The sequence below is a fragment of the Pipistrellus hanaki genome (assembly GCF_964339955.1).
Source record: "Pipistrellus hanaki genome assembly, contig: SUPER_3_unloc_1, whole genome shotgun sequence".
NCBI classification, from domain to species: Eukaryota; Metazoa; Chordata; class Mammalia; order Chiroptera; family Vespertilionidae; genus Pipistrellus; species Pipistrellus hanaki.
The window spans coordinates 246,104-273,876 of record NW_028182305.1 but is presented as its reverse complement, the minus strand read 5'-3'; the positions used below and the strand labels follow the sequence as shown (position 1 = coordinate 273,876).

Sequence of the window (27,773 nt, the reverse complement as noted above, 5' to 3'; positions counted from 1 at the left end):
CACTGTGGGACCCAGAGTCAAGTCCCCAACCACCCGCAGCACCTCAAAATGCCACGAGACCCAGCCCCAGCCGGCCCCACCCCCATTGGGCGAGATTCAGACCCTGCTGGGTGGGGGCACAGCCTCAGGTCCCCTGGCCTGGCGCTGGACAGGGGGTGAGGCTTCAGGGCTCCCATCAAGCCCCACCATGCAAACCCAGCCTCCACGTGGGCACCGCCATCTTTGTGATGGGGTGACAGTCAATTTGTATATCCCCTCTTTATTAGATAGGATTATATACTCTTGATTATTGTCATTGTACTTAAACATCAAAGAGTAATTTATCCAGATTTAAAACATAATCCTGGGAAATATAACCGAGAAAATGAACCTTCATATAAAGACAAATAAAAGCTTCAGAATGAGCAGGTGCCGGCGTTCAGAGAGATGATTGAGGTGCGCTCTCATGTACAATCGGACGAGAAGCAGTGGGGGGGGGGGGGGGGGTGTGCAGAAGGCTGTCAGAGCTCCCTCCGTGAAGAGCGGGTTGGAGGTTGTAAACATGAATTAGCAGGCGTCTCGGGGTGAAGCTCAGACAGATGCCAGGAGAGCTGGGTGGTGACCCGCTGATGCCCTCAGCGTGGCGAGGGCGGTCCGGAAGGCCGGCCGAGGAAATCGCCGGGAACACGCCACCAGTGCAGCCGCGCGGACAGAGCCACGGCCGGGCCGGCTGAGCCGCGCTGGGCGCTCGAGAGCGAGGCCATCGGGGATGCTCTCCCGGCGGACACGCGTGGGAGGGAGGCGCCCGCACAGACCGGCCCCATGGGGGCAGCAGACAGCCCGGAGCGGGGGCGGAGGGGCGGACAGACGTTCACGGGGAGACGTGTGGTCATCGCTGACCCGTGTGAACCACTTCCTGCTCCGTCACACCCAGGCAGCCGGGAGCGCAGTGTTAACAAGCAACATTTCTAATCTCACCCGCCCATGGTGTCTGTGCATCCTCACCGAGGGTGTTTCCCACCGAGCTTTAGAGAGCGCGGAAGGGGGGGGAGGGAGACAGAGACGTCGATGGGAGAGAGAGAGAGAGAGAGAGAATGCCCTCCCTCCGGGCAGCAGCTGTCCCCGAGCGGCGGCTGGACGCAGGACAGAGCCGAACAGCAGGTTTGGGAACAGAAACCAGCGGCTTGGCCGCGTGGGCATCGAACCCGCAGCCACGGCCCCGGTGCCCCCGAGGCGTGTGCCTTCGCTCCGCGCTGAGCCCGCGGCGGCCCGAACCGTTTCTGTGAGGGAAAGGGGCACCAGGCTGCGATGGCGGGGGCCCTCGGGGCGTTGTCTCCGGAAGCCGTAGCCCCGTCTGGTGTGACAGGAGCCCGGGGAGCCAGGCTGGGCGACCCTCTGCGCCCCAGACTCTCCGGTCACGGGAACAGCGAGGCTGAGAGACAGGGCGGCCGGGGACGTGGCCGCGGGGGGGAGGCCCGTTAGGTCCCGGACGGAGGCAGCGCTGGGCACCTGGCGAAGCCCAGGCGGCTCCCGGTGAGAGGCCTGAACCCGGCACCGCAGGCTGGGGGCGGGCAGGCGTGCCCGAAGGAAAGCTTGTCTGGATCCCCTTCCCCACAGAAACCAGTTCCAGCCGGCGCCGGCGCCGTGTGAGAGCGAGGCGCGGCAGGAGGCTCGGGAACGCGCAAAACGTCCGAGTCCACACATCCCTGCCGGCGGCCCAATGGTTAGCGTCGACCTATGAACCAGGTCACAGTTCAATTTCCGGTCAGGGCACAGGCCCGGGCTGTGGGCTGGATCCGGGTGGGGGGTGTGCAGGAGGCAGCTGGTCAGTCATTCTCTCTCATCTCTGATGTTTCTGTCCCTCTCCCTCTCCCCTCCTCTCTGACATCAATAGAAACATATTTTTTTTTAAAGACAGAACAGGGACCCCGTCCCAGATGCCGGTGGCTCCTCGCCCCGGGCTTGCCCGTCAGAGAGCCGGCGGGTCCCCGCATAAAACGGATTAAAAACATAGATGCCGTGAGTGATAGCCACGCGGGGGATTAGTTTTCTGAGAAGCGGAGGAGGCTTTCCCAGACGGATCGATCATGTATTTTTAAAAGTCAGGCGCCCTCCAGCCGCTGCGTGCGGGTCCTCCCTCCGGGTTCCCCGTCACCACGGCCGTCACAGGCCTCTGTGCGCGGCCTGGATGGGAAGGAAGGGCGGGTGTGAGGGAAGGCGGGACTCCTGATGGCCGTGCCGGCGGCACCGGGAGCGCCCGGGCGGCACCAGGACGGAGGGACCAGGCGGTGCCATGGGCGAGGGCGAGGGGCAGCCCCCCGACACTCCCTCGGGGGGCCCTGGGCAGTGTCTGGTGGAGCCCACTCCACTGAGAGGTGCCCCAGGCCCCCTTAGACCCTTCCCCCGGCCGGCCGGAGGCTGCCGCTGCCTCTGCCGCTGTGAAGTCGGACAGCCGGGAGGTCTGGGCCGCTGTCACGGCTGCAGCCCGCTCGGCGGGGACACGGCTGAGTCACAGGAGCGTGTATTCCGGTCCTGCCGGCAGCAGGGAGGGCACGGGTCACCCACAGGAATCTGCTCGGCCCCCCACAAGCCAGAGGGGACACCAGGACTTGGGGGACCATCGCTTCTTGCTTCTTGGTTTGAGGTTTGGAAACAGCAAACCGCTCCCTCGCCTGCCTGTGCGATGGTGCAGCCGGGAGTCGTTAGATGTTAAAAACAGGCTTATTGTGTCCAGCCCATGTGGCTCAGTGGTTAGCGTTGACCTGTGAACCAGGGGGTTAGGGTTCAATTCCCAGCAGGGGCACATGCCAGGGTTGGGGGCTCCATCCCCACTGGGGGGCGTGCAGGAGGCAGCCGACCGATGGTGCTCTTTCACCCTGGATGTTGTCTCTCCTCCTTTCCGCTCTGACATCAGTAACAATAACAACTTTCAAAAACCGGCCTCCCCGGGACCCCCAGCCGGCCACGGGGCTGAGCACGCTCTTCCCTCCTGACTCTTGTCTTTCGTTTGAAACACTTTAACGAGCTACGACGCTTTTGTATAAAAACGCTGTGGACCCTCATGTGGCCTCCCGGCTCTTCCTCTGGACCCCATGCTGCCTCTGACCAGGGAGGTCGGGTCCTGTTGGCACAGAGGGGGGGGGGGCCACAGGGGTCCTGTGGGTGATGCCTCTGACCCCGGCCTCACGCTGGGGGTGCTGAGCCGGGCTCCTGCTCGGCTGGACCTCCCGGGACACGGACCGGCCCCGACCCCACGGGGAGCGGCCCGGCTCGCAGTCGGCGGGAAGGAGGGAGATGGATGTGGATTTCATTGCTGCCTTAGATCCCCGTATCTCCAATAAAACACGGCGATAAAATCAAACGCGCGGCGTGCTCGGAGGATGATCAATGGCGACAAGCAGCCCGTGTTCCCGGAACAAGACGCGGGAGAAGCGGGCCCATCCATCCCCGGGGCTGCTCCGAGGCCGGGGCTCCTGCCCTCCCCGTCCCGGCAGAGCCCTGCGGGCCTCCTCCTCCCGCCACCCACTTCCACACGCTCGCTCCCACCCAGCCTCACCCAGGACACGCTCCGGCAGGCCCCGGGGCTGCTGGGATGGCGCCAAGGGCAGGGAGCGGGCCCCTGCCTCCTCTCCTGGCTCATGTTCTGTTCCCACCTCACAGCTGCTCTTCCAGGTCCTTCCAGGCCCTGGCGGCCATGTCTGCACCGGCCTCCCTCCCAGGCACACCGTGTTTCCCGATGGTCTTAGGCGAGCCTGTGGTTCTCAGGTCGCGGCCCACAGGTCGGGAACCGCTGCTGTGGAGCCTAAGACCATCGGAAAAGACAGATATCGATATTTACATGACGATTCATAACAGCAACAAAATCACAGCTCGGAAGTAGCAACGAAAATGATGTTATGGCTGGGGTGGCCACCACAGGAGGAGCTGCGTTAAAGGGTCACAGCATCAGGAAGGCTGGGAGCCACTGCTGCAGAGCAGGTACTGAAATCCTGTCAACCAAGAGGACGGAGGTTTCCCCCAGCCAATCAGAGCTGCCCAGCTATAGCCAAAGTGCCTTTGGGGCCAATCCAATGGCCAGGGTTTGGAGCCCGCATTTGCATGAGGACCAACCAATCAGGGACCAGGGGCGGGGCCTTCTGACCATATAAGCCAGCTCCCTGCAAGCTTGGCGGGGCCCAGACCAGTCCCCCCGAACCTGGCCAGACAGGCCCCCGGCTGCTGAGGTCCCTCTCCCCTGCCAGGGGAGCTGACGCCGATGCCAGCGTGTCTACAAATGCCTGCTCGGCCGCCCCACTAACGGCCCGGGGCCGGCCCGGGGCACACGGCTGCCACCTCCGTGACGGATCCGGGCCGTTCTCTGCGGGTCTGATGTAAAAACGTCACACTGTTCTGATGGAAGGCGCTATTTATTCTTCGTTTTAAAAATAGCCACTATTAGTCTACCTGCTCCGTGCAGTTCACATCGCTGTGCCCGGTTCCCGGAGCACGCACGGAGCCCCGGGCCGGATGGTAATGTGAAACGGACGGACGGGCACTGACCGGCACAGAAGGGACTGGTCCTCGCTGGCCAGCGAGGTGCCCGCGTCCTGGAGAGCCGAGAGGGTGGCACGGAGCACGCGTCACCCTCGCAGGACCTGGGGCGCAGCGAGAGTGAAGGCGGAGTCACAGAACCTCTGTTTTCCGGGAAAACCTACTTTCAAGCAGAAGCAGAGGGCAAACCCCGTTCACAATGAGGAAGAGCGCCCCCCCAGGACGCGTCCCGCCAGCGAGGCCAGGCAGCCGCGGTGCGTGGAGGCGGCGGGCGCTCCGTGCTCCGGGGCGGGGCCTGTCTGTCAGACGCTCCTGGGCGTGGGCGTTGGCTGTGGGAGGGCCCTGCAGGCGAGGGGGCTGTGCCTGGGGTCCCCGAGGACACCCGTGTGTTTACAGTGAGTTCTTTGAAGTCCACGGACCTCTCCTTTTCCCTGAAAAACCGTCCCCGTACCGTCTGCCTCTCCCCGCTGGCTCCTCGGGTGGGGAGCGCCGTCCGGTGACCTGAGGACAGGACTCCATGGCTGCGGGTCAGCATCACAGAGACACCGGAGAGTCACCTTCTCTCTGTGTGCATGCACGCGCATGTGTGCACACGTGTATGTACGTGTGCACGCACACGTACAGTGTGCATATGTACATGTGCTGTGTGTGCGTGCGGTGTGCATATGTACATGTGTTGTGTGTGCGTGCAGTGTGCATATGCACATGTGCTGTGTGTGCGTGCATGTGTGTGTGCGTGCACGTGTGCGTGTGTGTGCGGGTGCGGGTGAGCATCCTTCACTTGGCTGCCCCCCGCAGTGAGACATCCCTTCTCCTCTCTGGGGGCCGGGCTTTGCAGAGCAGGCCAGCACCGGCTCTGCCGCCTCCGGAGACGCGGGCGGACGGTTAACACACTCGGGAGCCGGAGGCCGAGCGCAGAGTTAATTCCTGTTTCCAGGCTGTGAATTATTCAGGGACCTCGGCCAGTCAATTAACCTCCCAGCCTCGCTCTCCTCCTCCGAGCGCAGCGCCCGCCGCCGCTGCCCCATCCGCGCCGGTGGCGAGGGTCCCGGGCCGTGAGCGGGGGAGGAGGGCGCAGGCTGAGGGGGGCCTCAGGGGGAGGACAGCGGCCACCTCCGGGGACAAGAGAGGTGCGAAGTGGTCACACATTCCAGCAAACCCCGACTTAAACCCGAGGGTAATCTGTGCGTCTGCAGAGGGGTGCAGGGTGTGGGGTGCGGGGTGCCCGGTGTGCGGGTCAGGGTGCAGGGTGCGCAGTGCTCAGTTCCAGGAGCCGGGTGCGGGGTGCAGAGTGTGTGGTATGGGGTGCGAGGTGCGGGGTGCAGGGTGTGTGGTATGAGGTGCGGGGTGCAGGGTGCGGGGTGCAGGGTGTGTGGTATGAGGTGCGGGGTGCGGGCAGGGTGTGTGGTATGAGGTGCGGGGTGCCAGGTGCAGGGTGTGTGGTATGAGGTGCGGGGTGCGGGGTGCGGGGTGCAGGGTGTGTGGTATGAGGTGCGGGGTGCCAGGTGCAGGGTGTGTGGTATGAGGTGCGGGGTGCGGGGTGCGGGGTGCAGGGTGTGTGGTATGAGGTGCGGGGTGCGGGCAGGGTGTGTGGTATGAGGTGCGGGGTGCCAGGTGCAGGGTGTGTGGTATGAGGTGCGGGGTGCGGGGTGCGGGGTGCAGGGTGTGTGGTATGAGGTGTGGGGGGTGGGGTGCGGGGTGCAGGGTGTGTGGTATGAGGTGTGGGGGGTGGGGTGCGGGGTGCAGGATGTGTGGTATGAGGTGCGGGGTGCGGGGTGTGTGGTATGAGGTGCGGGGTGCAGGGTGTGTGGTATGAGGTGCGGGGTGCCAGGTGCAGGGTGTGGGGTGAACCCTCAGCAGGTTCCTCCTGGGCCTGGGCCGGGGTGCAGCCCTCTGCGCCCGCACTGCCTTGCCAGCCGCTGGCGGGAGTCCGGGGCAGACGGTTAATCCTGAGGGTAATCGGATTCGGGCTCATTATGCGGCGCAGGCCGGGATCTGGCCGCCGTAATTGCTGAAATCGTGTCTACACCGCGTAATGCAATGAGCGGCACCTAGCCCCGCGCTGGGAGGGGAGGATGTGCAGGGCGGGGTGTGTGTGTGTGTGTGTGTGTGTGTGTGCGGGGCGGGGTGTGTGTGTGTGTGTGTGTGTGTGTGTGTGTGTGTCCGCGCTGACGAGGGGCCAGGCTGGCGGAGAATGGCTCTGTCCTCCCCACCTCCTGCCGGAGAGACTGGGGGTCTGGGGTCTGGGGGGGGAGGGGCTGCAGGTGAGGCCCCCAGCCCCTCCCGCTCCGGGCCAGTGGCACCAAATATCGATGGAGCCCAGTGCCGCCTTTCACCCCCGAAGGGCACCAGCAGCCCGGGGGGTGGGCAAGGCTGGGCTCCTCACGGCCAGCGAGACACACATGCCCACAGGGACAGGGTGCCAGGGTGGGGAGCAGGCCCCCACACGGCTGGTCCCCGAGTCTTCCTGGTGCCACCCAGGCCTCGTCTCCGTCTCAGCCCCGCCCCACCCGCCCTCACACCGGGCAGCAGTGCCCCATTCGAGGCCACGCACCCCCCTGCCACACACACACACACACACACACACACACACAAGCTCACAAGCCAAAGGCAGTCTGGATTCTTGTTTTCTTTATTTAATATCATTTTACTGGCAGCCCTACCCATGAATCTGTGTGCCAGCAGGTCGCTGCCCCCTCCAGTAGCTCCCCCTGTACCCCCCCCCCCCCATAGCTGCTGCCCTGCCCCCTCCCATAGCTCTTCCGCCCTCTCGGAGTTGGCTGCCCATCCTCCTGCAGGTCCGAGATCCGTCGTCACACGGTGGGTCATTATGCCTCATGGCGTAACGAATAATTAGCATATTCCTCTTATTAGATGGGATTGATGTCAGAGGGGGGGGGGGGAGATTGGAACTTTGATGCTGAGAGAGAATCACCCACCAGCTGCCTCCTGCACGCCCCCCACTGGGGCTGAGCCTGCAGCCGGCTGGGCGCGCTCTGACCGGGAATCAAACCCTGACCTCCTGGTTCCTAGTTCGAGGTTTAGCCCTGAGCCACGCCAGCCGGGCTGACGTTGGTACTTAAGCGGCTTCCTCCTTCCCCTCGGAAACTTTTAACGGAAAAGATGCGGATGGAAACGGAAGTCGGGCCCAGAGCTTGCTGCTGATCAGCGAAAAGTTCAAAAATAGATAAATACCCGCCCCGGAATGTAGGATTAGTGACCATTGTCACCACTGAGGCTGCCCGCGCTCTGATTGCGGCTCCTAATGATCGCCGCCTCCCCTTCCCCAGCGCAGTGACAGTTCTAATTGCCGAGCCGAATCCAGGCCCGAAATAGCCGCGGAGACAGAAATAACGGGGCGGAGACGGCATCCGTCACGCCCGCTGAGCGCACCGCCCGGGCCGGGGGCAGGGACCGGGGTCCGGGCCTCCGTCCCTCAGGGGGAGCCCCGTCCAGCCCCTGCACCCCGTCTGGGGGCGACCCCCCATTTCCACACCCCCAGGCGGCCTCCGGGATGGGACGGGGCTGTGGCCGATCCGGGCTCCACGTGATCGGAGCCCATGGCTCCTCAGGGCTCAGGGTCCGAGCCCGCCGCCCAGAGCCGGAGCTGGTACCGCCTCTGGGTTGGGGCCTGTTCCGTCCACGTTCCGCCCGGTCACCACCGCGTCTGGCTGTGCCCGGCAGGCGCTGGGCAGGCTCTGCACAGGCCCCTCGGTCCTCCTCACCCACCCTCAGCCGGGACCCTCAGGTGGTCTGTGGAGCTGAGCATTGTGGGAGCTGAGCATTCTGGGAGCTGAGCCTGTGAGAGCTGAGCATTCTGGGAGCTGAGCCTGTAGGAGCTGAGCCTGTGGGAGCTGAGCATTGTGGAAGCTGAGCTTGTGGAAGCTGAGCTTGTGGGAGCTGAGCCCCGTGGGAGCTGAGCATTGTGGGAGCTGAGCCTGTGGGAGCTGAGCCTGTGGAAGCTGAGCATCGTGGGAGCTGAGCATTGTGAGAGCTGAGCACTGTGGGAGCTGAGCCTGTGGGAGCTGAGCCGGTGGGAGCTGAGGATTGTGGGAGCTGAGCCCTGTGGTAATTGAGCCCCATGGGAGCTGAGCATTGTGGGAGCTGAGCCTGTGGGAGCTGAGCCCCGTGGGAGCTGAGCCCCGTGGAAGCTGAGCATTGTGGGAGCTGAGCCCCGTGGGAGCTGAGCATTGTGGGAGCCGAGCCCCGTGGGAGCTGAGCCTGTGGGAGCTGAGCCTGTGGGAGCTGAGCCCCGTGGGAGCTGAGCATTGTGGGAGCTGAGCCTGTGGGAGCTGAGCCTTGTGGGAGCTGAGCATTGTGGGAGCTGAGCCCTGTGGAAGCTGAGCATTGTGGGAGCTGAGCATTGTGAGAGCTGAGCACTGTGGGAACTGAGCCCTGTGGGAGCTGAGCCTGTGGGAGCTGAGCCCGTGGGAGCTGAGCATTGTGGGAGCTGAGCCCGTGGGAGCTGAGCCTTGTGGGAGCTGAGCCTGTGGGACTGAGCCCGTGGGAGCTGAGCATTGTGGGAGCTGAACCTGTGGGAGCTGAACCCCGTGGGAGCTGAGCCTGTGAGAGCTGAGCCCCGTGGAAGCTGAGCCCCGTGGGAGCTGAGCATTGTGGGAGCTGAGCCTTGTGGGCACTGACCATTGTGGGCACTGACCATTGTTGGGGCCAAGCCCCGTGGGCAGTGGGCCCTTCCTAGCCCGCCCCCCCCAGTCCTTCCCTCCACAGCCACTGGCCCCACCTGTGGACTGCGGTGTCTGTCGGGGTGCCTCGGGGTTCCTTGGGGAGCCTCGGGGTCCCTCTGGGTCTGGGGAAGCAGAAAGGACCAGACGGCCCCCCCCTCAGGACGGGGAGGCCAGTTAGGGACAGACAGACACAGCTCTGTCCCCGGAGGAGTCCGCCCGCCGTCCGGCCCCCACCGCCCAGGAGCAGAGCGGGCAGCAGTGCCGGGTGCTGTGACCGGTCGAGGCTGATGGGGGAGCCGTCACCTGCCGGCTCACGCACTCCTCCTCGGGGCCCTTAACACGCTCCGCGCCGGGGCGCAGGGCTGAGCGTCAGCCGTGAGCCAGGAGGTCAGGGCTCGATTCCCGGTCAGGGCACAGGCTGGGTTGTGGGCTCCATCCCCAGTGGGGGGCGTGCAGGAGGCAGCCGATCCGTGGTGCTCTCTCATCATGGATGTCTCTCTCTCCCCCCGCTTCCTCCCTCTCTGAAATCAATAAAGACGCATGTTATTAAAGCAATAAATAAATAATGCGTAATAAAGTGCTGCCGCAGGGAGACAGTGCCTCCCATAGCGCCGTCCCCGAGTCAGAGCCGGCGGGACCCTGAGGCCGCTCTCAGACGGGCCCCGGCCTGCTGAGCCCCGGAGGACAGCCACGTGGCACACGGGCACCCAGGAGCCGGCCCCCCCAGAGGGGCCCAGCGCTGGGTCCGTGCGGGGACACATGCCGTCCCGGGACAGCGGCTGCGTGGAGTCCGGGGCGCGGCGGCCACAGAAGGCGTGGCACTGGTTTTGGGGTGAGGAGAAGGAGGGGGAGAATGGGGCGGGGGCGCTGGTGGCCCACAGCCCAGGGCCCATCCCTGTGTCCCGCCTCTGACCGTGGTCCTGAGCCAGGCGCGGCCACTCAGACCTTCCTGCCAGGGTCACTGCTCCTCCTGGTCTGCCACAGGTCACAAGGTCACAAGGTCACGGCCCCGCGGCACAGGGGTGGTGGAGGGGAGAGGGGCCGCGGTGGGAGCTTGGTGGGCTGCCCACCCCCCCGGGGGCTGCCTGGGTCCTGGCCCTGGGACCCAGAACCTGACTGTGGGTGCAGACTGGTCTTTGTTTATTTTTATTCTTTCTATTTTAAAATCTGATGTTTTACGCACCAGTGGTTTTTTTTTCACATTAAACGTTTTTGGTGTTGCGTCTGTCCACCCACCTGCCCGCTCCAGTCTCCCCGGTGCTCCCCGCCCTCTCCCCCCTCTCCCCGGAGCTCCCCTCCTGCTCCCGCTCAGAGACAGCCCCCCCCGCCGTGCTCCCCGCCCTCTCCCCGCCTCCCCGGAGCTCCCCTCCTGCTCCCGCTCAGAGACAGGCCCCCCCCCCTGGTGTTCCCCTCCCTCTCCCCCCCTCCCCGGAGCTCCCCTCCTGCTCCCGCTCAGAGGCAGGCCCCCCCCCTGGTGTTCCCCTCCCTTTCCCCCCCTCCCCGGAGCTCCCCTCCTGCTCCCGCTCAGAGACAGGCCCCCCCCCGGTGCTCCCCGCCCTCTCCCCCCTCCCCGGAGCTCCCCTCCTGCTCCCGCTCAGAGGCAGGTCCCCCCCGGTGCTCCCCGCCCTCTCCCCCCTCCCCGGAGCTCCCCTCCTGCTCCCGCTCAGAGGCAGGCCCCCCAGGCTCCGGGGAGGAGGTCGTGCTGACACCCCCTTTGCTCCGGTGTCGGAGCCTTTACGTCGTTTTGGGAGAAATTAGCTGAGAACCAAGCTCCGGTGTGCGGCAGCCGTTCTGAGGGGAGAGCAGGTTACCCCTGTGAGCCGCCCCATCCGAGGATCGGATCTGGTCCAAGCGCCCCTCCCAGACCCGGGAGAGGGCCCTCGTCCCCGCGTGTCCTCAGCCCTGGGGACCTGTGTGACCGGTGAACACGTGTGTGTGTGTGGGGGGTGTTCCAGTGTGCACACACAGGCATGCTGTGAGTGTGCTGCACATCAGTGTGTAAGCGTGTAGGTGTGCACGTGTGATGCATGTGGGGGACCTGATGTGCGGAAACCGTGACCCAGACCAGGGACGCCGGCGTCGGGAACTTGTGTTGCCTTTCCTGCTGCTGGCGTGTTTAGGCGGGAAAGACGGCGCCCGTGTTAACGAACAGGTGACAGTCAGGTGAGGGGTCCACGCCCCCTGGGCTCACAGATCGGAGGTCACTCCGCCTGCGGGTGAGAGCGAGTCCACCTCGTGGCCGGGACCCGGGCCGGCCTCCTCCTCCGCAGCCGGGCTTCCGTGTCCGGCTCCGGGCCTCTGCCCAGGAGAGACGGCCGCTGCTGAGGCCCTCCGGCCGGGGTTCCGCAGAGCCCGAGGGGGTGGGGACCGGGAGGACCGCAGCCCTGCCGGGGCGGCGAGCGGGCGGAGCCAGCACAGGCCAGGGCTCCCTGCCGTCTTCCCTGGCCCTCTGCCGGCCCCACCCCGCCTGCCCTGCCCTGCGGGTCGCTGTGCAGGGGTTCAGAGGCCCAGGAACTGGGGCCCGGGGCAGAGGTCCCCGTGCAGGGGAGGGGCACGTCCTGCCGCAGAGGGGCGGCGTCTCCAGGGGCACACCTCCCTGGCCTGCGCCCTCCTGGTGGGCCCGAGTCCCCCTCTGCCCGCCTCCCTGCCTCCCCGGCCCTCCTCTGGCCCAGCTCCGCACCCTGCTCTGCCCCCGCGCCCCCCGCCCCCCTGTCCCTCTGCCCCTTTCCCCCGCCCCCCGCCCCCCTGTCCCTCTGCCCCCCTGTCCCTCTGCCCCTTTCCCCCGCCCCCCGCCCCCCGTCTCAGCCCCTCACCGGCCCCTCCCTGGCCTGTGAGGCCGGGTCCGCGGAGCCTCAGTCCCTCCGGGGCCGGCCCCGCCTGCGCGCGTCATGCGAGGGCTATTTCTGCGACGCACATCTGCACACGCATCTGCTCATTTTCTCTGTTTGTTTACCCACAGCCGAACCGCATTAGCAACTGTTTCCACCGCAGCTCGCAGATCCGGAGGGAAGAGAAACACACAGAGCTGCGGGAGGAGGCGTGTCCTGCTCCCCTCGGAGGACACGGTCCCGGGAGCAGGCTCCACGCAGGCCCCAGGGCCCCTGTGTGCGGGGCGGCCCCCCAGGAGCCCGAGGAGGAGCCCTGAGCGGGCAGCCCACCCATCGGGCTCTGACCTTCACTGCCCGGCCCCTGTGTGGGCTCTTTGCCCGTCACCTGCCCGCCCGACACATTCCCCTGGGCTCCTGCAGGGGGCGCTGCTGACGCTCACACTTTGCATCTTGGGCCAGAGCCCTCCGTGAGCTGAGGGCGCTCCGGCTGCCTCAGGGCCATCGGAGGAGGCTCTGCCCCGTGTTGAGGCACACACAGAGACACACACACACACACACACACACACATATGCACACACACATACAGAGACACACACACACACAGACACACACAGACACGCACACACAGAGACACACACACACAGACACACACAGACACGCACACACACAGACACACACACATACAGACACACACAGACACACACACATACAGACACACACACACAGACACAGACACACAGAGACACACACACACAGAGACACACAGAGACACACACACACACAGAGACACACACACACAGACACACACGCACACATACAGACACACACACACACAGACACGCACACACACAGAGACACACACACAGACACACACACACAGAGAGACACACACATACAGACACACACATACAGACACACACAGACACACACAGACACGCACACACACACAGAGACACACACACATACAGACACACACAAACACACATATACACACACATACAGACACACAGAGACACACAAACACACACAGACACACACACATACACACACACAGACACACACACACAGACACACACACAGAGACACACACACAGACACACACACAGACACACACACACAGACACACACACACACAGACACACACACACACAGAGACACACACAGAGACACACACACATACAGACACACACACAGACACACACATACAGACACACACACATACAGACACACACATACAGACACACACAGACACACACACATACAGACACACACATATATATATACACACACATGCAGACACACAGACACACAGACACACAAATACACACACATACAGGCGCACACACAGACGGGCAGACACACAGACACACACATACACACACATACAGACACACACAGACACACACAGACACACAAACACACACAGACACACACAGACACACACACATACAGACACACACAGAGACGGACAGATACACACAGACACAGAGACACACACACATATACACACACAGACACACACACATATACACACAGACACAGACACACACACATATACACGCACACAGACACACACACATATACACACACATACACACACATATAGACACACAGAGACACACACACAAACACACACACACACACACACACACACACACACACGGCCCAGGGCCTGGCCGGCACCAAGGGGCCTGGGTGGCTTCCGGCTCCTCCCAAAGCCACAGGCACAGCCACAGGGACAGGAGCCCTCTGCCCGGGGCCCCGTGCCCTCGGCCGGCTCCCGGGGGCCCGTGCCCTCGGCCGGCTCCCGGGGCCCCGTGCCCTCGGCCGGCTCCCGGGGGACCCCGTGCCCTCGGCCGGCTCCCGGGGGGCCCCGTGCCCTCGGCCGGCTCCCGGAGGCAGGGCTGCCGGAGGGGGCAGGTGGCGCCTGGTCCCGTCCACCTGCCTCTCCCCGCTCCCCGGGCCCTGTCCTTCCTGTGGTGCTTTTCTCGCTCCTCCCCGCCACCTGCACGTGCTTCCTTTGCAGACCTGATGCCTTCGTCCGGGTTTTATGGAAACTCAGCACAGGCCTCCTGCGTTCCTGTCATTTCCCTGAGCAAATTGCCACCCGAACGATAATTTCCATCCCGCGCAGCCTCTCGCTAAGTGTCTGTTATTTGCTGACGGAGGATTTTTCATGCAAACGACCCACTTCTCCAACTGCTCCCCGTGTTCTGCTTCCTCAGCCTGGCTGCCTCCTGGGCGGGATGGCAGCTCCCTGCCTGCCCTGGGGGCGGGGCCATCTCCCTGAGGGCCTGGGGGCGGGGCCAGCTCCCCATAGGACTTGGGGGCGGGGCCGGCTCCCTATAGGACTTGGGGGCGGGGCCAGCTCCCTATAGGACTTGGGGACGGGGCCAGCTCCCTGAGGGCCTGGGGGCGGAGCCGGCTCCCTATAGAACTTGGGGGCGGGGCCAGCTCCCTATAGGACTTGGGGGCGGGGCCAGCTCCCTATAGACTTGGGGGCGGGGCCAGCTCCCTATAGGACTTGGGGGCGGGGCCGGCTCCCTATAGGACTTGGGGGCGGGGCCAGCTCCCTGAGGGCCTGGGGGCGGGGCCAGCTCCCTGAGGGCCTGGGGGCGGGGCCAGCTCCCTGAGGGCCTGGGGGCGGAGCCGGCTCCCTATAGGACTTGGGGGCGGGGCCAGCTCCCTGCCCAGGAGCCGGGCGGGTCACCATGGCCGTCCAGGTTCCCCCTCAGTGGATGTCCACTCACCCAGAGGACAGTGCTTGAAGGTGAGAAGAGAGTGAGCTGTGGGAGCCTTTCCAGGTCAGCGATGCCCACCCTCTCCTCCCAGGTGTCCACGGAGGCCGCGCACCCATCACCCCTGCCTCGGCCCAGATTCCCCCACCCCCCACCCCCCCCACCCCCGCAGCCTCACCGGGCCGGCACCACAGGTTACCCATGCCCTGGCCTCCTCTGGCTGGGCTGGGGCTGGGGATTGAGGGCTGGGGCTGGGGCTGGGCTGGGGCTGGGGATTGAGGGCTGGGGCTGGGCTGGGGCTGGGGCTGGGGATTGAGGGCTGGGGCTGGGGATTGAGGGCTGGGGCTGGGGATTGAGGGCTGGGGCTGGGGATTGAGGGCTGGGGCTGGGGATTGAGGGCTGGGGATTGAGGGCTGGGGCTGGGGAATGAGGGCTGGGGCGCAGGGCAGGCTTCGGGGGCTCAGGGCAGGCTTTGGGGCGGGATGCAGATCCATCCCGGCCCGGCTCCTGTGTCCTCGTTGTCCTCAGATCGGAGCCCCGGGCTGGGGCTGGCGCCCGCACACCCAGGACACACGGCACGTCAGTGCTGCCAGCCCGCAGCCGCGCTGTTTGTCACTTTAATATTCGCCGCAAACAGCCTGCATCTCTGTCAACAGCCATTACGCGGCCTCATATTGTGTTTCCTTTTCCATAAATCCCGCTCATTACCCGCCTGACGGATCCGGGCCGCGCCTCCCGCCCGGCTCCAGCTCCAGCCGCTCCGGCTCCGAAGAGCCGCGGGGGCGGGGGCGGGGGGGGCAGGGGGGGGCAGCGAGGCTCTGTCCCTGAACTCAGCCGCTCGGGGCAGTGGGCGAGAGGCCGGGGCGGGGCGGGGGGGGGGGGGGATGGAGGTGCTGTCTTGGGCGCCCCCTCCCGCCTCACTCCGGCCCCGGCCAGGCCCCGGGCTCTCCCTGCGGCCACCTGTTCCTGCCATCTCCGTGGACAGCGGGTGAGGGACCGGGCCAGGGGCCGGGCCGGCCTGGAGGTAACGGGGGGCAGTCACCTCCCCCAGGAGCCTGGGCGGCCTCGGGCGGGGCCTCACGGGCCTGCTGACCCCGGTGCAGGGAGCCCCCCTGGGAGGCCGGCCGGGGTCATGGCTCCAGGTCGTGGCTCCACGTGGGCTCCGTCCGTGGGGCCGCTGACCACAGGGGCCGGCGCTGACCACCTCGGACAGAGCCTCCTCGTTCCCCTCGGACGGGCCGGTGCCGGGCCCCTCGCCCTCGGGGGCCTGGCTCAGAGCCGGAGGCTGCGGCCGGCTCTCCGGTGACCAGGACCCGGCCCCGCGGGGACGGACGGCTTCGGGCTGCGCCGGCGGCACACTCGTCCGTCCTCATGTCCGCCGTCCCAGGAGACACCGCTCTGCCGTGCTGGGGCTCACGGCGCGGGGCCGCTGACCGCCCGGTGCCGGGTGTGGGTCACGGCCCCGGGGTCACAGCACCTCCTGCCGGGACCCTCCGAGGGCCTCTCATCCCCCCCGGGGAACCGGCTCGCGGGCAGCCGGTCCTTCTCGCACAGACGCCCTCCGAGGGACGCTCTGCTCACCGCGCAGCCACACACGGTGCCTCCGAGAGCACGCACTGCGGGTTTGCTCGGTCACAGACGGGCTGGGTTTGTGAGAGCGGGACTCAGTGAGTGCGGGTCCACACAGCTCCCCTGCGAGGCCTGGCTCCCCGGCTCCTGACACGGGAGCGGGGCAGCCGCCCAGGGTCCCGAACCCGGAACCAGCCCGCTGTGGCTGTCACAGACCCCGGGCCTGGGTGGAGCACAGCCTGCCTGAACGGTTTTTAAAAATTAGGTTGTAAGCTTCTCCTTTTTAACAATATGTTTTTATTCGTTTCCGAGAGGAAGGGAGAGGGAGAGAGAGCTAGAAGCATCCATGAGGAGAGAGAATCAGATCGCTGCCTCCTGCACGCCCCTCACTGGGGATGGAGCTCGTAAACCGGGCCTGTGCCCTGACCGGGGATCGAACCCCGGACCCTTCAGTCCGCAGGCGGGCGCTCTGTCCACTGAGCTCGCGGGCCAGGACTCCTTCCTTTCCCAGTGACCTCCTCCTGCACACACGCCCGGGAGAACCTACCCAGTGTCTGGTTCAGGGGCCTGGGGGTCCCCCGGAGCCAAGCCCAGGACCCTTCCCGCCCCCCCGCTGCCCTTCCAGAGCTGGGGCACACCCCACCCCACCGCACCCCACCCCACCGCACCCCACCTCACTGCACCCCACCCCACTGCACCCCAACCACCCCACCGCACCCCACCCCACCCCACTGCACCCCAACCACCCCACCGCACCCCACCGCACCCCACCTCACTGCACCCCACCGCACCCCACCCCACTGCACCCAACCACCCCACCCCACCGCACCTTACCGCACCCCACCCCACCGCACCCCACCTCACTGCACCCCACCCCACCCCACCCCACCCCACCGCACCCCACCTCACTGCACCCAACCACCCCACCCCACCCCACCGCACCCCACCTCACTGCACCCAACCACCCCACCCCACCCCACCCCACCGCACCCCACTGCACCCCAACCCACCCCACCCCACCCCACCGCACCCCACCCCACTGCACCCCAACCACCCCACCCCACCTCACTGCACCCAACCACCCCACCCCACCCCACCCCACCGCACCCCACTGCACCCCAACCCACCCCACCCCACCCCACCGCACCCCACCTCACTGCACCCCACCCCACCGCACCCCACTGCACCCCAACCACCCCACCGCACCCCACCCCACCGCACCCCAACCACCCCACCGCACCCCACCCCACCGCACCCCAACCCACCCCACCTCACCGCACCCCACCCCACTGCACCCCACCCCACTGCACCCCAACCCACCCCACCCCACCCCACCGCACCCCACCTCACTGCTCCACACCCCACCCCACCGCACCCCACCTCACTGCTCCACACCCCACCCCACCGCACCCCACCTCACTGCACCCCAACCCACTGCACCCCACCCCACCACACCCCACCTCACTGCTCCCCAACCCACCCCACCTCACTGCACCCCACCTCACTGCACCCCACCCCACCTTACCGCACCCCAGGCCTTTGCACACAGCGGCCCGTCTGCACCCCCAGCCGCCTGTGTGGGCTCAGGCACGGCCTTCTCCTCGGGGACATGGTTGTCCTGTCTAACACGGCACCCCTGACCGCCATGCTGCCCCCCTTTCCCGGCGGAGTGTCCCCCCGGCTTATCCCCTGTCCCCGCGCTGCCTCACCCACAGGCCCAGCTGGCGGAGAGGCCAGGAGGAGGGCGGGGAGAGGGAAATGCACCAGGTCCAGGCGCTGCCCAGAGCCCAGAGCCCGGAGCCCGGAGCCCGGACACCGGAGGCGGGCGGTGCTGGGAGAGGCCGGGCGGTGCTGGGAGAGACTGGGCGGTGCTGGGAGAGGCTGGGCGGTGCTGGGAGAGACTGGGCGGTGCTGGGAGAGGCCAGGCGGTGCTGGGAGAGACTGGGCGGTGCTGGGAGAGGCCACAGAGCTTCCGGAGGCCCTGGGTCCCGCAGGGGGAGGCCCTGCTCCTGGGTCGTAAATCGGGCCGCACGGCGGCGTTTCTGAACGTGCACGAAGGAGACATACGGCTCCCCCAGGACGGCCGTGCGGAGGGATGGAGCTCCAGGCCTGAGAGGGAGGCAGCGGCGCCATCCATCCCGCCCACGCTGGCTCCTAACTCACCGCGCCAGCCTCGAGGGCGTGCGCCCGCGTGCTGCCCAACAAAATGCAAAACATGTGATAGTCATCGTCCAGCCCGCCGGGCCACTCCATCTGAGCAGGTATTTCAGAGGTGGGTTTCCAGGCAGAGCCACAGTCAGGGCCCGAGCCCCCGCTGCCCCGCCCCGCCCGCCTGCGTCCCGGGCAGACTCCCGGGCCTTCAGCCGGACGCACACTGGTGTCCTCCGCAGAGAGCGGGAGGGACCAGAGGGGTGCTCGGCCTGGGTGCAGGGGCTTCCCGGGTGAACCCCAAGGCTCTCAGCGCAGAGGTCAGCAGACTAGACCAGTGGGGGGCCGTCCAGCCCTCTGCCTGTTTTTGTCAATAAAGTTTTATTGGCACACGGCCACGCCCATCCCTTTGCCTGTCACAGGGCTGGCTGCCTGGAGACCACAGAGGGAGCTGAGCAGCTGCAAAGCAGAGGGGCTAAATCCTCGACCCTGAGGACCGGCTGTGGGTGTCTCAGTCCTCTGGGGACACTGCAGGGACAGGGGGCGCCCTGACTGGGTGCTCTGGTCTCCGGGCCCGGAGCCCCTGCCTGCGTCTCCTCCAGAGGAATCGTGCTGTCTGTAGGCCCAGGACACCACCATGTGAGCCAGGGAGGTTACTGGCAATATCCCTGTTCGACCGTCCCCCTCCCCCCCATCTCCTGGGGTCTCGCAGAGGGATGCCCTCCACAGCTCCCTGAGCAGACACCACTGTGCCCCCAGCTCCTGGGGCCTCCCTGCCCACTGGCTCCTGGACTCACACACCTGGGAAGAAAATAGCATGTCCATCCATTTACCATCTATCTACCACCCATCCATCATCATTACCCATCCATCATCCATCCACCCATCATCCATCCATCCATCATCCATCCATCCATCATCCATCCATCCATCATCCATCCATCTATCTATCCATCTTTCCATCATCATCCATCCATCCATCCATCCATCTATCTATCCAAGCATATATCTATCCATCCATCCATCATCCATCCATCCATCATCCATCCATCTATCTATCCATCTTTCCAAGCATATATCTATCCATCCATCCATCTATCATCCATCCATCATCATTACCCATCCATCATCCATCCATCCATCATCCATCCATCCATCCATCCATCATCCATCCATCCATCCATCTATCCATCTTTCCATCATCATCCATCCATCCATCCATCTATCTATCCAAGCATATATCTATCCATCCATCCATCATCCATCCATCCATCATCCATCCATCCATCTATCTATCCAAGCATATATCTATCCATCCATCCATCTATCATCCATCCATCATCATTACCCATCCATCATCCATCCATCCATCATCCATCATCCATCCATCCATCCATCCATCCATCATCCATCCATCCATCCATCCATCTATCCATCTTTCCATCATCATCCATCCATCCATCCATCTATCTATCCAAGCATATATCTATCCATCCATCCATCTACCATCCTTCCATCATCATCACCCATCCATCATCCATCATCATCACCATACATACATATGTACATCCATATCATCTATCCAACCATATATCCATCCAACCATCCATCTATCCAAACATCCATATATCCATCCACCCACCCATCACCCATCCATCTATCCATATATCCATCCATCCACCCACCTATCCATATATCCATCCAGCATCCATCCACCATCCAGCATTCATCTCATCCATCTATAATCTGTCCATCCAACCATCTAGCCATTCATCATCCACTGGTCCAGCCAAACTAGCCATCTGTTGTCTTTAATTTATTCCACAGAGTTTGAAGTCATTTAGAAGAAAACATACCAAAAACACGAAATGGCACCTCCACGCGCTGGGGGAGGGGGGTGGTGAGCAGAGAGCGAAGGGGTGGATGGGCTCCGGGTGGATGGATGCTGCTCCGGGGGGGGGGGGGGGTCAGAGGGCTCTGAGGGAGCTGGGGGGTCGGAGGGCTCTGAGGGAGCTGGGGGGTCGGAGGGCTCTGAGGGAGCTGGGGGGTCGGAGGGCTCTGAGGGAGCTGGGGGGTCGGAGGGCTCTGAGGGAGCTGGGGGGTCGGAGGACTCTGAGGGAGCTGGGGGGTCGGAGGGCTTTGAGGGAGCTGGGGGGTCGGAGGGCTCTGAGGGGGGGTCAGAGGGCTCTGAGGGGGGTCGGAGGGCTCTGAGTGGGGGTCAGAGGGCTCTGAGTGGGGGTCAGAGGGCTCTGAGGGAGCTGGGGGTCAGAGGGCTCGGGGGTGGGGGGGTCGGAGGGCTCTGAGGGAACTGGGGGGGTCAGAGGGCTCTGAGGGAGCTGGGGGGTCGGAGGGCTCTGAGGGGGGTCGGAGGGCTCTGAGGGGGGGTCAGAGGGCTCTGAGGGAGCTGGGGGTCAGAGGGCTCTGAGTGGGGGTCAGAGGGCTCTGAGTGGGGGTCAGAGGGCTCTGAGGGAGCTGGGGGGTCAGAGGGCTCGGGGGTGGGGGGGTCGGAGGGCTCTGAGGGAGCTGGGGGGTCGGAGGACTCTGAGGGAGCTGGGGGGTCGGAGGGCTCTGAGGGGGGGTCAGAGGGCTCTGAGGGGGGGTCGGAGGGCTCTGAGGGAGCTGGGGGGTCGGAGGGCTCGGGGGTGGGGGGGTCAGAGGGCTCGCTGTCCAAACTGAATTGGTGGTTCTTTCTGTCCTCCCTCGAAAGGATCTGCCCCTGCCCAGCCCGAACCCCTGCAGTGCCTGTCTGTGGCTAACGGGGCCCCAGGGGTGTGGGCTGAGGCCATTGCTGGACCTCAGGGGCTGAGCTGTGTCCCCACGTCTGTAGGGTGGGTCCTGGCCCCGGGACCCTGGGCTGCGACTGAGCGCTGAGACGAGCCTTAAACAAGGGAAACGTGTTAGGATGAGGCCAGGTGTGTGTGTGTGTGTGTGTGATCCCGTGTGACTGTGCCCCTGTGAGGAGAGGAGATGGGACACGGCACACACACGGGGCCACGCGGGGCCACAGGGAGGGGAGAGGACTCGGAGGAGCCCGCCCCAGGACACCGGGTCCTGGACGTGCAGCCCCCGCGCTCGGACAGCCCTGAGGCTCCGTCCGTCCAGCCTCCCGTCCCCGCGGAAGCCGGGCTGCCTGCAGGGGGGGCCGCCCTCCTGCCCCTCCCAGCGCCCCCTGGGGGAGGAGCCTAGCGGGCCCCTCTCTGCCTCCCCCCAGCAGCCCAGGAAAACGTTCCCTTGGGGCCGGGGCCTGGGCCCGGAGGTGGGGGGGGGGGAGAGGGAGAAGAGGGAGGCAGAGGCAGAGGCAGCCGATCAGGCCGGAAGGAAAGTGGATTTGACCCCTGTGGTTGCCCGGCTTCCACTAAAATGCTGATTAGATGTTTTAATCGCAGCCCGTCTGCAGATCTAACACCCCCCTCCCCGCCCTCTCCTCTCTCAAGGGAAAGGTCCCTCCTTGGTAACGGCTGAAGTCTAGAGCAGCGGTTGGCCACTCTGTTGGCTAATGAGCTTGCCCAGTGCTGGTCGAGAGCAGAGGGGATGGCCCTGGGACGCCGAGGATGCTCTCAGGCCATTCCCGCACTCGGTCAGACCGCGGAGTCGCCGGCCTCGCCGGGCTCTCCCCGGGAATTCTGGGAAGACAGTCATCACCGCCCCTCGGCTGCGGTGCCGCTGGTGTGTGAGGCTCCAGACGCCGCCGCCCCACGCACGGCAGCTGCGATGGGGGCGTCCGGGCCTCACGTCTGAGCAGCTGGTGTGAACGCCGGGCCTCCACAGAGCCCTCAGCTCTCCTCCCCCCGGACAAGGCCCGCTCGGGCACGTGTGGTCCCACTGAGGCCGAAGGACCGTCAGGACGGACCCAGGGAAGGGGGTCTGCAAGGGGCCGGTCCCTCAGGCCATCCAGGCAGCTGCCACCAAGCAACCAGCCAGGCGAGCTCACCTGAGCTTCGGGGGAAGGGGAGTGTGCATGTGTGTATATGTATGTGCATGTGTGTTCACGAGTGCATGTATGTGTGTCTATTTGTGTGTTCTATGTGCATATGTGTGTTTATATATGTGCGCACGCGCGTGCGTGTGTGTGTGTGTGTACCTGTGTTTCTTTTTAACTGTCACCTGAGGTTATTTTCCCATTGCATTTTAGAGAGAGTAGAATGGAGGGAGGGAGAGAGCGAGAGAGAGAACCACCCACCCCCACGGAGCACGCGCACCTCCAAAACGCTCCCCCAGAACACGGGTCCATCGCAGCCACGTGGCCATCTCCTTGGTGCCAGCTCCTAACGGCTTCCATCAGCGAGTGACTGCCAACCGCGCTGGCCCTTTCCGAGGTCCCTGTCCTCATTTACAGAAACGCCACAATCCCATCTGCTCACACCGCTCCTCACTCACTCACTCATTCACCCATGAATTCATTCCCTCACTCACCCACTCATTCCCCCACTCACCCATTCCCTCACTCACCCATTCACTCACTCACTCATTCATACATTACCTCATTCCCTCACTCACCCACTCATTCCCCCACTCACCCATTCCCTCACTCACCCATTCACTCACTCACTCATTCATACATTACCTCACTCATTCCCTCACTCACCCACTCATTCCCCCACTCACCCATTCCCTCACTCACCCATTCACTCACTCACTCATTCATACATTACCTCACTCATTCCCTCACTCACCCATTCACTCACTCACTCACTCATTCACTCACTCTTTCCTCACCCACTCATTCCCTCACTCACTCACCCATTTACTCATTCATTCACTCACCCATTCATTCCCTCACCCATTCACTCACTCACCCATTCCCTCACTCATTCCCTCACTCACCCATTCCCTCACTCACTCACTCATTCATACATTACCTCACTCATTCCCTCACTCACTCACTCACTCATTCCCTCACTCACCCATTCCCTCACTCACCCATTCATTCCCTCACTCACCCATTCACTCACTCACTCACTCATTCCCTCACTCACCCATTCATTCCCTCACTCACCCATTCCCTCACTCACCCATTCACTCACCCATTCACTCACTCACCCATTCACTCACTCACTCACTCATTCACTCACTCTTTCCTCACTCACTCATTCCCTCACTTACTCACTCACCCATTTACTCATTCATTCCCTCACCCATTCACTCACTCACCCATTCACTCACTCACTCACTCATTCTCTCACTCACCCATTCACTCACTCACCCATTCACTCACTTATTCATTCACTTACTCATTCCCTCATTCACTCACCCATTTACTCACTCATTCACTCACTCATTCATTCCCTCACTCATTCACTCACTCACCCATTTACTCACCCATTCACTCACCCATTCACTCACTCACCCATTCACTCACTCACCCATTTACTCACCCATTCACCCCCATTCACTCACTCACCCATTCACTCACTCACCCATTTACTCACCCATTCACTCACCCATTCACTCACTCACCCATTCACTCACTCACCCATTCACTCACTCACCCATTCAGTCACTCACTCACTCATTCATTCACTCACTCATTCCCTCACTCACTCACTCACTCATTCACTCACTCACTCACTCACTCATTCTCTCACTCACCCATTCACTCACTCACCCATTAATTCACTCACTCACCCATTCACCCCATGCAGGGGCTGGAGCACTCTGGGTGCCTCCCTGCAGCTGCTCCTGGTGCTGAGAAGCCGGACCCGCGGGCTGAATCTGCACACACTCCATGTGGTCACCTGACCGTGGTTCCCCAGAAGAGCCAGCGATCTGTGAACCAGCAGTGATCTCCCCACCCAGTGGCGTAACTAAGGAAACAAGACGGGGATGGATCTGGCAGAAACACAGCCTCTTCCGGAAGTTTCTGAGTTCCTGCGATGGAGGACCAGCAGCGGGTGGTGCCTGAGCCATCTCCCAAGGCTGCGGCCGGGGGAGGGGAGTTTATCACTCCGTCCCTGGCCGATGGGAGAGCCGGCCTGGGGGGCAGAAGGGGGCCAGGAGGCTGTGGCTCACAGGCCCCGGGGCCAGGCTGCAGGCTCCCGCCGCCCCCGCGCAGGCCCGGACCGGATGAAGAACAGCCTGGAGCGGCGCTGCAGAGGCAGGAACGCCGTCAGCTGGGCCGTCCATTGTGGCAGATGGCGGCTGGCAGGGCGACCCCCCATCCTCCATCTGCTTCCCTCCTCCCCGGGTCTGCACAGCGGGTCCGAGCCCCCAGCTCTGTCCTCAGCGCCTCCTCGGGGGACGCCAGGCAGGGGCCCCCCACCGGCGGCTCCGTGGGCCGAACCACCTTTCTCTGTGGCCCCCGGCCCTGGACCCCCGTCCTCTGCGCCTGCGTGGACACAGCGCAGCCTGCCTGGCCGAACGTCGTTACTAAAACCCGGCAACTGCCAGAGGTCCCGCCTCTAACACTGTGTCTGCCGCCGGCCCGCGGCTCAGCCCCTGAGCGTCGGCCTGGGACCCAGGAGGTCAGGGTTCGAGCCCGGTCAGAGCACAGGCCCGGGTTTCAGGCTGATACCCTAGGCCAGTGGTCGACAAGCTCAGTCCACAGAGCCAAATATCACCAGGACAAAGATCGAAATTCCTTTTGAGAGCCACATTTTTTAAACTTAAACTCCTTCTACTGCCACTTCTTCAACACAGACTATCCCAGGCCGTGGTGTTTTGTGTAAGAGCCACACTCAAGGGGCCCAAGAGCCGCAGGTGGCTCGCGAGCAGCAGCTTGCCGACCACCACCCTAGAGGGAGGTGTGCAGGAGGCAGCCGGTCCATGGTTCTCTCATGGATGTTTCTCTCTCCCCCTCCGTCCTCTCTGACATCACTAAAAACATATTTTAAAAATAAAAGCACCCACACCGACTGCGTGCAGGACGCTGTCAGGAGCCAGGACGTGCAGGAACGCACCGCCTGAGGAGGCGGGCTGAGTGTCAGGGCCGCAGGGAAGGCCTGGGTCTCGCCCTCAGGATCCGGTGATGAGCTCGGAGCCCTCCCGGACAGGGCCTGCCCCTCGGGTCCCCAGGGCCCCCTCCCTGGGCACGGGCAGCTGCAGAGGCCGCCTGGGGAGCGGGGTGTGTGTGTGTGTGTGTGTGTGTGTGTGTCAGGTGGTGGCCTCGGTGGGAAGTCAGGGGTCGTTTACCCTCAGGCCCCTCCTCATTGTACCCCCGACCCCGACACACACACTAGAGGTGGGGAGCCCTGTGGGCCCAGCAGAGAGCCAGGAGCAGAGCCTTCGGCCGCCCACTTAGCTGCTCCCACGCTGGCTGGCTCCCTCTGCTGGCAGACCGCAGCCAATGTATTTTCTGGGTCATCGGTGGGTCAGCAGGTCACTGGGGGTCATCGGTGGGTCAGCAGGTCACTGGGGCCTCCTGTCCTGGTGTGAACAAGGCGAGGGTGTGTGTGGAAGGGGCGGGGCACAGCCAGCCTCAGTGTGTGATTGACAGGCCCAGGGCCCTTCCCCACCATTCGGAGCTGCCCGCCCACACCCACCAGGACCCGCCCTCTCGCCCCTCAGCGCCCGCTCCACAGAAGGCCTTGTTAGGAGGTGTAGTTAATGGTCCAGAATAACAAGAGCATCATATGCAAATCAACCAAACGGCCGAACGCCCTCCAGATGCCCTTCCGGACGAAGCTGAGGCAGCGGCAGCCGGGCCGCTGGGCCTCCCGCAGGGATTTCGGCGTTGGGCCTGGTAACCAAGCAGACCCTGGGAGCTGAAGACCCTGCGGAGGCACCCGCACAGGCCGCGGGCGGGGAGCAGGGGGGAGGGACGGAGGCACCGGCTGGGCTCGCGGAAAACCGTGAACAAGTGAGGAGAGGGGACACGTGACCCCACGGCCACCTCCACGGAGAAGCCCGCGGTGCGCAGAGCAGCGTGGACTGACGCACAGGGAGGGCCGGTGAGAGAGCGCACAGCGGGGGCGTTCGGTGTCCCCCCCCTCCACGGCAGGAGCTGAAGGCTGAGTGGAAACGGGACAGAAATAGCTCCGGATGCATTAGAGCGAGTCCCGGGTTTCAGAGGCGGGAATCACTCTGGGTGCTGAGGCAGGAACAGCAAACCTGGTCTGCAGCCGGAGGCTCGGTGTGGGGGCGGCCTCAGGGGCGCCTAGTCCTGCCCGGGCGTGCCCAGGGTCCACCCTGTTCCGGGAGGCATTGTGGCCCCCGGGTCCTGTCTGTCCCATACAGAATTCTGCATTTGTTTTTCAAAATTCAAATTCACAGCCAAAAGCCAGGCTTTCTCAAGCACAGAGGGACTCGGGGGCTCGGTCACAGGGGAGACCTTCGTGGGGAAAGAGATGCACAATCTGGGCAGATAGAGGAAAACAGAGGCCACGCCAATTGGGCTGATATGTTATCATTAACTAACACTGAGGCCTGCCGCACAAATTCGTGCACGGGTGGGGTCCCTCGGCGTGGCTAGAGATCGGGGTCAATCCGGGGGCGGGCAGGGCTGGCTGGCTAGGGGGAGGGACCATGGGAGGTTGGCCCCAGCAGCAAGCTAACCAACGGCTGATTCCGCCCCCTCCTCCCTCCTGGCTGGGTCCGGGGTGCAGGTGAACCAGATTCAGGCCGTCAGGGCCCCCGCAGCCAGGTCTGGGTCAGTGTGCGTCAAAGCTACCGGCTGGTCGTCTGGTTGTTCAGCCGTTCGGTCATTTGGTCGTAATGGTTGCTCAGGCTTTTTGTATGTAGACTAGAGGCCCAGGGCATGAAATTTGTGCAATTGGAGGCCTTCCTTCCCCCGGCTGCCAGCTTGGGTTTCCTCTGGCACCCGGGACCCAGGCCTTCGCTCTGGCCCGAGCCTTCAGTCTTCTCTGCTCCTCCTCCCCCTCAAAGCAGGCGCCTGAATATGCAAATCAACCCGCCATCTTTGTTGGGTTAATTTGCATACTCACTCCTGATTGGTTTGCGGTGTCTCGGAAGTACGGTCAATTTGCATATTTCTCTTTTATTAGTGTAGATGGTTCATAGTTTACAGTTCCTTTTGAAGACCGGGCTGTTTGTGCTCTTACTGCTGGGTTTTTAAGGATTTTGAGAAGCAGGGTAACCGTTTCTTTATATGTTTCAGGTCCAAGCGTTTCAGCAGAACTGTGTCTGCCGCCATGTCTCCGGCCGGTGGCTTGTCTTCTCACTCCCCGGCAGAGGAGGAGGGGTCTATTTCAGCCACAGCCCACGTCTCTCTTCCTCCGTGATCACAGCGTTGGTGCTGGGCCTGAAAATCATCTCCAAATTCCCCGTCACTTAGACCGCCTCCTGTGCTTTGTGCTAGAAGTTTCAGGTTTGTGTCAGACCCTTAGGTCTGGGCTACATTT

The 27,773-nt window shown here is 63.8% G+C and overlaps 1 protein-coding gene across 1 annotated transcript in view; it reads right to left on the bottom strand.

Annotated features, from left to right (window-relative positions):
* Positions 1–3,038: 3,038 nt before the first annotated feature.
* Positions 3,039–27,773, bottom strand: part of LOC311620774 (cadherin EGF LAG seven-pass G-type receptor 1-like) — a gene marked incomplete at both ends in the record, with an annotated part of 63,267 nt that continues 38,532 nt past the window's right edge. Inside the window, one exon of the mRNA XM_084907519.1 lies at positions 3,039–3,100. Within this exon, the coding sequence (XP_084763645.1) occupies positions 3,039–3,100 (62 nt within the window). The remainder of the gene's footprint in view (positions 3,101–27,773) is intronic.